The following is a 13050-nucleotide window of genomic DNA, read 5'->3' as shown; positions in this document are numbered from 1 at the left end:
GTGTGGAATGGGCTTCCACAAGAGGTCGTTGAGGCCCCATCGGTGAGAGTGTTCAAAGATAGGCTAGACATGCACATGGCGGGCATGTCGTGAGTGGAGCTGGCTGGAGCCGGGGGTCAGACTAGATGGCCTGGGAGACCCCTTCTGACTCACTCTATTTCTATGTTTCTATGTTACCCAAATACAACTGTCTGGGGACAGATCAATTATGCATAAGAGAACACAGCTAGCACAAAATACCCATCCACAAGAGATTAGTTACATAATCCTAAGTACAGATCCAACATCATCAAGTGTCCTAGTCAGGCATTCTCCTACATGGCATTCCCACAAAGGGAAGGGCCCCATTCCCCCTGACAGCTATGTACTAGGAAACATGTTTACAAAGGGGTGGCCATGCTATGCATGGGGCCTCCCATGATGACATGGAACTCTGACTATGCATGCCTCCATTTCACAGTAGTCTATGCACAGGCTCTCCATCAATATAAAAAGGCATGCAATTGAAATAATTGCATTAGGCGGTAAACCTGAGTAAAGTTGATCTCCCTATGTGCTGTAAACTTCACTTTGAACATTTAGTGGAAGAAGACTGAAGGTGAACATTCTTCCACTAAATGTTTCTGAACCTCAGATTTTGAGTATTAAGTAAATTCTTCTCCCGTTCTTTGTACACTCCATAGCCAACTACAGGTATATGTAAATACTGCATGATACTAAGAAACATGAACATAATCATAGATAAAGCCTATCCTTACCACAAGTTGAGGAATTTATCTTCTAATGTAAAATCCAGTGCATCTAGCTAAAAATTCTAACTTTTTCCATAAAAGCACAGACACAGAATGGGAAGCATAACCATAGACAACTTTTCATGACTACCTCTTTTAGCTGAGGCCAGGGAAGAACTTCCTGGACTTATCCCATGGATTCTGGCATCCATTTCACTGCTTCTGCCTATTTCCAGCTAACATTTGATGTTCTAGTCCTCTTCCTCTTATAGTCTTAAGATCTTATGTGGCCTGAGTGGAATCATTAAAATATTATCATAAGCGGATGCTACCTCCATTACAAATAAATAAGTAAATATTGTTTAAAATTGCATTTGAGTGAACAATGTGGTTTTGTCCGCCCATGGTGAAGTTGCAAAATTATTTGTAGATATCATGTTGTGTAGACAAGTTTTCCACTGTTTAAAAATTACAGTGTATTTGTGTCCCTCCACACAGGAACACCAACAACCTATTAGTATAAACACTGCAGGGCAAAAATAGTAAGATAAAAGTTAAACTTGGATGAGGAAATCCACATTGGAAAAGCATGAATCCTCACAGATATTTTTCTAGTGTATTTTTTTCTGGAAATATCCCAGACACATTTCTTCAATCCCTCTGTACCTTTTAACACAAATCTTGACTATTGATGCTGCTTACATGTTTCTTTGAAATGTGATTATGAGAAATTAATTTAACATCAAAATATTAAGCAGCTAGTTATAACTTTAAAAGTATTTTAGGTGACCCTTTAGGAGACAACTTAACAGCTCTTACCAATCTGTTTCTGCTTCCCAAAAATCTTCCAGACCATGGACGATCAAGTGTTCCTGAGTAACGAGTTGGAGATGAAGCTGGAAGCTTCCATGGGCTTTCATATACTTCACTTTCTCCAATTGCCCAGTCTCTGCTGGAACTATGCAACCGGCTAGATTCCTACAAAGCAAGATATTTATTTCAGCCTTCTGTTCAAGTCATTATACCTTACAATTAAGTCTAATAAGCAACATTTGCTACATTTAATCTAAAACATCAAAATGTTAAAGAGATTTATATTCTTGGACTGCTACCAAAATATTACAGAGCTTATTTTCTTATTTATGCACTATCAAAATCAAGAAATATGACATTTTTCTACCTGTTAGAATGGGCATTCTAGATACAGATATAGCATTATCTTAAAAAGTTGATAAGAAATGGTCACCATAGAAAGAACTCTGCTTTCATTCACCTATGTCTCAAGTAAGATCAGAGCTATACAAAGAATGGAGAGAAATGCAGACATTTTGCTCAGGAAGTAAGGACTTCTTCCCTTGCAGTAGTGCCCTATGTTAGCAAGACTAGAAATGATATGTAGCAAGGAGGGGGAGAAATAAGAGCTGGACCATCTCTAAGATCATTAGTTCTTTAACATCTTAATTTTCTATTAGGGCAGAATTCATCCTTCTTAATTGAAGAATTTATCATCAAGGTAACTACTGGTCATGGCCTGTTTAAATATACTAGGTATGTTTACACTCAGCAACACATATAAACAGTGTTACTGCTACCTGCAATGTTAGCTGCCAGGGATCTGTGACTGGGAATGCAATGATGCACCTGAGACTTAAAGCAGTAACCAACAGGGGCATTCTACATTCAAATAGTAATAGCAGCGCTCCACTGAATCATTCAGCCGTACATATTATGCCAGTAGAACACACTGCAGTATCTGATGATCCACACTCATAAAAGTGGTTGCACTCATCTAATTTTAGTTGGATTCTCTCCTTCTGCATAGTTCAGCATCTAGTTTACACAAATAAAATTCAGTATTATGGAACAAGTAATATCAATATAGCCAACAACATGTTTAAAATGGACTTGAGGAACAGTTTGTTGGGAAAATGAAGATTCTAAAAGAATTATCTTTCATAATGATATTTTAAAAATTTGCAAAAGATTTTTGCAAGTGAGGAATCCAATACAGCAATAATAGCTACGAATCTTCCTTTGTTCCTTGTATTTTGGCATTTCTGAAGCCTTCAAATAGAAGATAGTAAAAGGAGAAGCTCTGCCTGATTCGTAATTCATATAGCTCAGTCTTGTTATTTCTTGTATTCAGAACAAATATTCTCAGCTATTCTACCCATTTAAATTTTATAGTTTCTCATTCAGTTACTCAGCAGTTTAACAGTTCTAATCTGCTTTTCTACATCATTTGAAGGTCCCAAGGGCAGTTATTATAAAGCATTATTTTGTTTTCTATGAGTCTGTGGAAAAATGTCAACACAGTAAGTATCATAAGACAGATGGCAGATAATGTAAGGAACCCTTATATAAACCTAGCTCCCATAGCACTATCAGTCTGTAAATTCCAGGCCAAACTCATTTGCTCATTTGATAGTTGCTTTTGACCCGGGTAACCTTACAAATTTTGGGATCAACATGCCTGAGAAACTTTATCTCGCTATCTTAGCACATATACCAATGAGCTATATCCCTTGCGCCTGTTCAGAACACTGATGTCTAGCAACAGAACATTACCCCTGTAACCTGTAGGTTTTGGAATTATCTGACCACTGCTCTCTGTAGGAAACATAAAAACTTTCTATTTCTACTTATATTTGGCCATAATTTCTAATGATTGATGTTATTTCTATTTTCTTCTTTAAGCACTTTGTGAAAATGGATGTAAATGTTTATATACACATTTAATTTTGAGCTACAACAATATTACTAAGACCTCAATTCTTATTCCTGCTTACTGTTAAGAACCACTGAGCTCACCAAATTGCATATATTAGGAGGGCAGCCCAAGTTAAAGAATCTTCTAAGTAAACTTTATCCAGTATTCCAGCTATTGAATGAATGCAATCCATTTTACAAGCAGCACATGTAAGGCATTCTTACATACATTTCAACAGAAAAAATGCCTACTTATATAATCTACTGCAATTGTACTGAGAAAAGCAGCAGAGAGAAGAGTTACAAATCCCTTCCAAATCATTTCATAGGTCAGTCTTACAGAGTGGTACCAAAGCTAAAAGTAGCTACATGAAGTATATCTATTTTTAGATACTTAATTCTGCTAAACGTCCAAAAACGCAAGCTAGCACACAACACACTTGGTTCTCTCAGTGAGGCCCTGTATACCTCTTCAATAGAAACCATTAGAAACCATTCCTTCTAAGACAATGCTTCTACACTACATAATCTTCATAAAACTAACATAGCTTGACACCGAGAAACTTGACAGAAGAGAAAGTACTGAACGGAGCACACAAACAAGAGCTAAGGAAAAATGCCAAAGTTGCAGAAATTACACAATTATATACACTATTATCAAAGATCAAACATGCACTACAGTACTGCATTTGCTCCACAGAAAGTCTACTATTGGGAGTACATCCATAATTATTGTAAGTATGTGAGAAAAGAAGAGGAAGAAAAAGAGCCTGTACATGGTAGGAATGTAATGGCCAGAGGTGTTACACTGCACACAAGAGATGCACTGCATCTCTCAGTGGAGGCTGGATAATCCAGCATTGGGGAGACAAGAGAAGCAATGCTGCAATCATACTAAAATGCAGCACTTTTTAGAATGCAAGCAAATGATGGCCAATTAGAATGCGAGCAAATTGGAATGCGAGCAAATGATGGCCATTCTGGAAGGGGCTAGGTAAGACTGCCACATGGCACAAACAACATAAAAGTTAGAGGCAGAAGGAAAGAGGTTTTCCCCTTTCCCCAAAGTCAGGTGGTTTGAAGTCCCATTCACTTTGCCTCTGATAATTCACTGAGAACTGAAATAATTTCTAGTTGCAAAGCCTTGTCTCAGAGGGATGGATACATGCATTTAGCAGCTGCAGAAGCAAACCTCACCTCCCTGTACTCCTACGTTGTGCTTTCTACTAGCTGGAACCACTGGGAGTGGGAGAGGAGGTAGCTGGAGAGATGACAGGATGGCTCGTTATCATGGCCTCTCCTCCCCTGAAACACCCGTCTTATCCCCCTCTCCATGATTGCATTCCTAACCTCAGAGGCCGGCTGGCATGATTCGGCCCGCAACAGCTGTGCGGGGGTGGGGGAGGGACAGAGTTCCAATTCCCAACTCTAAGGTTAGAGCACTGTTTCCATCCTGTGATATGAAAATCCAAACTAGCCTATAGCCCCTAACATATTTACTTTTTTCAGAGCAAGAAGGTAGAAGCGTTCATGACCAATTTATCTTCATTTAACTACTACTAAAATTAGACTGCATTAAAAGAAAATAATATTAAAAAAGGGAACTAAGGAGCAATTTACATCTGTAATTCACAACAATGAAATGTATCCTATGGAAGTTTAAGCCGCACTTATTCAAGTGGCAGAACTGGGAGTTGTAGGGCTTTTTTCTCTCTAAATGTACACAAGACCACTCCCTTAATAATGCAATTTCTCATAAACTACTTAAGGGAGAATGATAGGGGGAAGAAAAGAAGATAAACATTATTCTGCATGTTTGATATAACCAAGCTGACACTTAGAAGCTGAAGATGGATGCAGCATATACGACTGCAAACATAAATTTACCTGGCATCCAGATTCCGGTCTCAATGAAGACTCTCTCATATGATATGAGTCAGTTATGTTGGTTCCTCCACTTCCAGTTCCTGTCCTAACACTTCGAGAACTGGATGGCTGAACAGATACCCGCCGTGGAATTCTTGACGGTTTTGATTCCATTTTCTATATACTGTGAAACAAATATTCAGATTTTCCAATCAGATGAAAAAATGCCAGTGTACATGGGACCCTAGCATGCTAACATTTCCACCAAGCGGCAAGAAAATATAGTTTCAATGAGATATTGATGCAGGCACATGCGAATTCTTCTTTGTTACATCAGCATCACTAAAATGATGCCAAGTTCCACTTTTCTATTTTTAAAAGTATATTCTTGCCTCTTTGTTCCTATTACTCCTTACCCTTGACTTTTTGGAAGTTGCAAGTTATGCTTCTATGACTGCACACAGATTCAGTCAAGAGAGAAAAAAAGTTTTATCAGGCAGCCTTCCCTAAGTTGAACATACTGTGTTGCTGCATAACCAGTTCCTTCCTTTTTCTAGCTTCAGAATGTTTCTCATTCTTGCATTTTCCGTACCTACATAACATTCATTTCAATGGCTATGGCATAATGTTGTTTTATTAAATGATATATTTATTATCACAGTGTATGGAGGTGAAATCATGGGATCAGATGTTCCTAAATATACCAAAATGACTTCCTTTCCCCTTAAAAGATAAACTGGTTAGTGTAAGTTACATGAGAATGACAGAAAGGGCAAGGAAAGAGCCACTATGTCAGAAAAATATAGTGTACTCAAAGTTTCACATTAAAAATGGTTAAGGTTACTTTGTTAAAAGTTTTTAGTTCAGTCTGTGCATTTATCAGGCATTCAACACACTGTGATTTGCTGTAAGAAATTCCCAAATACAGTGTTTTTCTTTTAAGGTTTCCTTCTGCAAAAATCCAGATTTAAACTTTTTCCATCTACGTTAACTTTGAACTGGGATACTTATATCTTACCATATCTTTTCAGTGCTGCCACTAAAAAAAAGTGTATGCCTTTGTCCTTTTTTTGTTTTGTTCCTGTCCTGCCACTGACATCATCTATCAAAGGTAGATACCTTGAGGCATATTAGTTTACAATCCCATCTTTTTTCATGCTAGATAATGCTGATAGGAGTTGGGGACTTCCACATTTTGCTCTACAAGTTGCCCACTAACACACTGCAGAAGTAACCTATTCAAGAATATTACATCTACCCATTTCACTGAAATTAGTAGCAGAGTACTTCAAGCACTAAGTGATCTGCAAAGTTCTTTAAGGGCAGAATGTTACGCATATTCAAACAGAAAAAAATCCTACAGAACAGTTCCCTTGTCAACCAAGAAAGTCTGAGAATGCAGAGAGTTGTAGAATTATTTTCCACCTAAGCATGTATAGGAATGCAACTCATGTATACCTGAAAGCATCGTTAGAAGTACACTGTCCTTGATTTATTTTATTAACATTTGCACTGATTAGACAAATGCTATAGTTTAATCATCACATAAATCAAACTGATTATCACTGATAATTAACATTTAAAGAAAACCCATGTCTTTTAAAAGAACAGTCTGGTAAATCAGACTAAAGCCCTTGCAGGCCAGCATCCTGTTCCAACAGTAGCCAGCCCTGACTATTCATATGCAGCATGATGGCTATGCTGTCCACCTTGCCTCCAAAAAGCATACTGCTTCTCTCCATGGAGAATCCATTTTGCTATCACACCCCAGTGTCACTGAAAAACCAACCGTCTCTGAAGTTCATCTCATTTTTTAATGAGTCCTGACTGCTAACACAGTTTCCTGATGGACTCCTGTGTTGCCTTCCACCCCTTATTGAAATGGCCTTCTATTCTTGCCTCTGTTTACTTTTTTTTATCCATTACTGCTGACGTTTTCTTAAGAAACTTTCCTTTAACAGAGTTTACACCTGTCTTCATGCTATCTTAATGAATTCTAAGAAGAGCTTATTCGTGTGATCGCATAAATGCAGAGAGACTCATTCTTTTAAATGGTGCCTGATCATAAGGGTATGTCTTAATCAAGTTTCTTAAAAGACGTTCATTTAAATTATGAGAGCCAAGCAATGCTGAACATTGTACTAACTGTTTTATTTCCTTTCTGTAGAAATAAAAATCTAATGAGAAAAATACATTTGAATCATGATATATGTGGATAGAGTTGTAAAATGTTTCTACAGGGCAAAATTAACAAGTATCAACTTAAAAGGAAATCCTGCCGGCAATGTAATCATATCTGCATGCTGGAAATGTATAACTTGGGATCTCAGCAGCCTGCATTAACAAAGACCTGTTTGTATTTTTTTATCATATTTATATCCCAACTTTCTTCCTTTAAGGTACTCATAATCCTTACACAATCCTCCTCCTCCTCCCAATAACCCTAAGAGGTAAGTTAGGCTGCGAGTCAGTGACAGGCCCAAAGCCATCCAGTGAGCTTCACAGCTGAGCAGGGAGTAGAACCTAGATCTCCCAGATCCCAGTCTAACCTTTATGCTATACTAACTTTCATAAAGGTTTTTCAGAATCCAATTCAACATAGTGAATAAGGAGAAAGGGGAAGCAAGACTGAGTAGGTTTGTATGCCATGACAATCCACTGTGGGTGATAAGTCAGTGTGTTGTCATACTTTGCATATGTGGTCCACTTTCTGTAAGAGTACTTGTTTGAGGACAATATGCCGCCCTGACAATCTATGATTTGTTTTAGGGGTGAACCCACAATGGGCTGCTGTGTCATCCTAATCCAAGTGAGTGATGTGGGTTCTGGCAATTAGTAAGTAACCTGATCAGCAAGAGTGTCACTTTCCCCACTGTTCCTGCTGAGCTCACCCAGGCCTTCTCCAGTGGCCCAACTGACACAATGGAGCAACCATCACTATCCATGTCCCCTACTGCAACAAGACCTCATGGCATGCAGTCTCTTCCCCTTTTCTATTGGAGACTACCTTTTGCCATGTGACACATCAGCAGAGCTGTCACTGCTTCACCACTCTATTTTTTAAGTGCAAGACATTTCTACACATTTATTCACTTCTTTACTCATTACATTTTTTAGTCAAACTTGTGGAAGGACAGGTATGCAACAGATAACCTCCTTCATGGTTTTTGTTTTTGGTTAGACTTGTCTCCTTTCAGCATCCTTGTGCTTTTTCATATTTTCCTGACTCCTGCAAGCAGCCCATGAGCAGACTTCCTTTCAAAATGGGGATTTTGAAAAGGTAAATCAGGGTTGTTGTTTATGTGCCAAATGTATATGTCATTTGAAGGGGAGCCTGAATTTGACAGCTAGCTGCCTAAATTCCATGCTCCTGTTAAAGGGGTGAGTTGTGTTTTTCCATCTTCCTGAGCACCTACAATGTTGGGAAATAAAGATAAGTGCAAGGTCACTGGAAAGAGTTGCGTCCAACCCAAAAAACTGGAGGATCTCACCACAAATGGGATATCTACTTGTTAATTGCTTCCACAAGCAAAGATTACTCATGACTTTGCTTTCCTTTGACTGCTTACCCTTTTACAACTGTTAAGAGAATACAAATTTTAAAAAAGTATATTGATTTGCAGTCTTTCTAGGTCAATGCCCATAGTTTGACAACAGACACCTCCAGGACACTGTCCAGGGAAAGGCTTTCTACTTCTCACTCCTGCAAGTGCACACATGTGCAATTTCACAAGTCCAGCTTAAAAAAGCAAAAAGTGCAAAGAAAAAAGTACACTAGTGAGATTTCCTTCAATATATATCTTAAGACATTTTGGAAGAGCTGTTACTGGCTGTCACAAAAAGGAGGTTGGCTGTGGTGAATGAAAAAGTGCTTGCAATCATAGCAGGGAAAGGAAATTAAAAGTTCCCTGGGACACCAGCTAGAGAAGCAAGGGAAGAGGAATTGGGACAATTCACAGTGAATCTAATCACCTACCAGGCCTATTTTGGGTTGTTCTGTGAACAACCAAGCCATTACTGATTATGTGCAGAATGGGTTAGTATGATATGTGAACCTACTCACTGAGTTGCTGTTCCTTCATTTTCACCCAGTTATAAATTAGGGCATCTAAACAGAAACTAGACATTACACAGGAGACTTGTGTATCTGCCAGATTTGGGTATCCACCAAATTCACATACTGGCAGGAGGGTATTACAAGCGCAGTATGGACAAGAGATTGATGGCAAAAGAAGGGATGGCAGAGGATGAGGTGGCTAGATGGAGTCACTGAATCAGTTGGTGTGAGCTTAGCTGGACTCCGGAGGATGGTGGAGGACAGGAGAGCCTGGAGGAATGTCGTCCATGGGGTTGCAATGGGTTGGGCATGACTTTGGGACTAACAGAACATGGACAAGAGAACCAGAATCCACTATCCACTATTTTCCTCCTTCCAACTATTTTGTTCCACTATTTTCCTCCAATAAGACAGCACAACTGGGACAAAATCATAGAACCAGAACTCAACAGGAAAAATCAGCAAGGGAGACAGAGTTTGAAGAAAAGTGTTATTTTCTTCCCTCTTCTCGATTCACTTTTCTATAAACAGCACAAGTTGATCATGTTGTTCATTTCTCATAGTTGCAGGAAAAGGATATAATAAGCAGACTTGAAATAGGTACAGCACTACTGCAGCAAATTGAAGGAGGAGCTTATCTACAATAAGGCTGCCATGGGTGAAGGCTATAAAAACTTTCCTTCCTTTTCAGCATTTGTGTCCCAAAAGTTGTTGCAACACCAAACAATAGCAAGGATTTAGACCTAATTGCAACACATATTACCCAGTACTGAAAACATTTAAGTAAGCAGTGTTCTTCCTTTGGGACAAATCTGTACATCTGTTTTCTCCCTACTTTTGTCATTATCTTATCCAGAAATGAAGGGGCAATTTTGAGGTCCTCACCAGAATGAATGTGAATGTCCTCTTACGGAGGAGAGATAGCAGTCATGTACACACATACTGTATTTAAAGTTTTTCAACAGCTGTGACAAAAGAAGTTTGGCTATATAGTTGGGCGCAAATTTAGCTGATCTAGGATAATGGAAACACTTTAATTAAGCCACTGCACACACATTTGGGAAACAATTATTCTCTTCTTTCCCATGACAAACCCTACCATACCCATTTGCCACATTTGTCATTACTCTAACACACTTAATGAGAGTATTCCTTGAAAGTAAACTAGTTTCTCACATATTAGAATTAGCAATTAACCAGTAAGATAGCATCCTTTTTATCTTTAGGAATGGAAGAGTTATGCCAAACTTCAGTTATGATTCAGTGTGGGCTAAAGAGCTTATAATATAAAATTCTAATTAGGTGAGCAAAGAGGGAAAAGAAATGGAGCAATGAGATGTTCCACTTCTAAGTGGAACAAGGAGATTTCCATTAGCTTGTGACAAAAATGAAGCAGCTCCAAAATGTGTGTCATGCTGCCTCTCAAGACAGAGAATAACTGAGGAGGAGGAAGTCATCAACATTATATAGGATGGCTCAATCAAAACATGTTTTAGATTGATGTGATTGATATAAACATGATTGATATAAATAATCTACAATATACACTGGCAAGAGCTCATGACAGGCAAGGGACACAGCAGACTGTTCTTCAGATGATTCTAGAATACAGCTCCCAGCACACCTAGATATTGATCATGCTAACTGAAGATGATGAAAGTTAAAGTCCACACTTTCAGAGAACAACAACAAAGTACACACTTTCAGAGGCTACCAGCTGATCCGGGCTCCAACTCAGCCTTGCAGCATACTGGGTGGAATAACAATTTTCTCAGTCTAACGTAAGAAAAGGGCATAGCCCAGTGGCTGAGCACCTACTTTGCATACAGAAAGTACCAGGTTCAACCCTGGACACCCTTGGGTTGGGGAAATTTCTACATGAAACTCAGGGGAGCTGCTGCCAATCAGTGTCAACAGTACTGAGCTTGACAGACCTATGGTCTGACTCAGTATAAAGCAACTTCCTGTATTCCTAATCTATGTGAGCAAACTAAGAAACATGCTACCCTCCTTGATGTTTTTTAAAGTGACAAATAAAAATTAAAATATCTAATGTAGTAGAGTAGTAAAACAGGATGTATTTTCTCGCATACTCTCTCATTTCCTTTCATACTCTTTCTAGCCAACCTCCTTGACTGAGTACATAAAAGGTGTGTGGATAAGGAGAAATCTGAGAGATATTATTTTACAGCTATGGCGCCAAACTGCTCGACAAGGAGCTGTTTGCAAAGTCGGGTCTGTTTCTCAGAGCCTTGCCAGTGGAAAGGAAAAGGAAACTGGGCCAAGGGCTTCAGCTGAGTGAGACTGAGACACACAAATACACACACACACACACACACACACGAGAACAAGATGGAGACTCCAGCTTCAAAACTGTGACACTTGCCTCCAGCACCGACAGCCACTCCGAGGCAGCGCCGCCACCCGCACCCGCATATGCCCGCTCGCCTCCCTCTCCCTGCCCAAGACAGCACACGAGACACAACCGTTACCCGCCGCAGTGCCGCCTGACCGCCCCACCACTCTCCGTTTGTGCTTCCTCCTCCAGCTGCTGCCCGAGCTGACAATGGCGGCCGCTTAGTGCTGGAGCAATGGGCGGGGCGAGAGCCACCCAGGCCGCCTGCCAATCACCGCGCAGCCAACGGACGAGACTCGCCACGAGCAGCCGCTCCACAACCAACTCTCGCGAGACCGGCGACCACCCGTCCCAGACTGTTATCTTGAGTCTATCTGAGGGTGTCGCTGTGCTAAATTCCCGCCCGGGGGTTGCCGGGAAGGCGGAAGGTTAAAGGACCGCCTGGTGCGATTCCCACTTTCGCCCTTGGTGCTCCTGAGCGGTGACGTGCGGCGCTTGCTGGCTTTGCGCAGCTCCTAGCCTTGATGGTCCAATCTAAAAGAAAGCAGAAAAGTGTTCCTGACGTCTTTGGCTGGGACTTGCGGAGAATCAAGTTGCTAAAACTCAAGAGCCCACGTCGGCGGATCAGAATTCACATCTGAGGCTGAAACCGAGGGAGACATTGGGGAAGATCTGATTTCAGTGTCCCCGTTGGATCAGTAGTAGTAAAGCAACCACACACCTCTCTCCACTAATGTCACGATAGTTAGAGCTGGAATCCTGTGCCCACTTTATAGGGGATAAAAGTGGAACTGGACTTCTGAGAAACCCCAAGAGACTGAGTGTATTAACTTCCCAGTCAGCCAAGACAAAGTGCTTTCTCGGTCTGCTGTCCTCAATACGTGTTCGACCAGAACATGCTGGCTGTGAGTTTCCCAGAAGTCAACTGTATCTGGGGCTCACAGTTAACGCTACGTTCGCACTAGAGAGAGGTTTCCATGACTAATATATGTCTGCCTATAACATACATCTGAATCTGTCCCAGTCCAACAGCTCCCAGAGTCCTTTTAAAGGGACTAGGACCAAAGGACTCAGCTACCAAAATATTTATTTATTTATTTGGAATTTTTGTATGCCGTCCTATTCGCATAAGCCTCAGAATGGCTTCCAACATTATAAATACATATATATAAATACATGCAGGAAGATGGAAAATATCCTTTCCTTTAGAAAAAAAACTGAGGAAGTATACATTTGCACTTTTCCAAGCACCTAAAGAATTGTTTACGTTTTGACACTCAGCCTCCATTCTTTGAGATACTGGTTTGGTATCTTTCAGAGTCCACCCCATT

At 40.1% G+C, this 13050-nt stretch overlaps 1 protein-coding gene across 11 annotated transcripts in view; it reads right to left on the bottom strand.

Moving 5' to 3' along the window:
• The window catches only part of LOC123021481 (E3 ubiquitin-protein ligase MARCHF7-like), a 27940-nt gene extending 15492 nt beyond the window's left edge, over nucleotides 1–12448 (bottom strand). For 6 of the 11 annotated variants that reach the window (XM_044426203.1, XM_044426206.1, XM_044426207.1 and 3 more), the window contains exons 1-3: nucleotides 11856–12447; nucleotides 5328–5490; nucleotides 1551–1709 (exon numbers count right to left, since the gene is read on the bottom strand). In XM_044426203.1, the coding sequence (XP_044282138.1) occupies nucleotides 1551–1709; nucleotides 5328–5480 (312 nt within the window). In that variant the 5' untranslated portion in view covers nucleotides 5481–5490; nucleotides 11856–12447. Of the gene's footprint in view, nucleotides 1–1550; nucleotides 1710–5327; nucleotides 5491–11749 lie in introns of all 11 variants that reach the window. The other 5 variants (XM_044426212.1, XM_044426213.1, XM_044426204.1 and 2 more) reach the window with 4 other exon arrangements.
• Between the last annotated feature and the right edge of the window lie 602 nt (nucleotides 12449–13050).

Source organism: Varanus komodoensis, unplaced genomic scaffold (genome assembly GCF_004798865.1).
Source record: "Varanus komodoensis strain SLA01 unplaced genomic scaffold, ASM479886v1 scaffold166, whole genome shotgun sequence".
Classification (NCBI taxonomy): Eukaryota; Metazoa; Chordata; class Lepidosauria; order Squamata; family Varanidae; genus Varanus; species Varanus komodoensis.
This window is presented reverse-complemented; position numbering and strand designations above follow the sequence as displayed.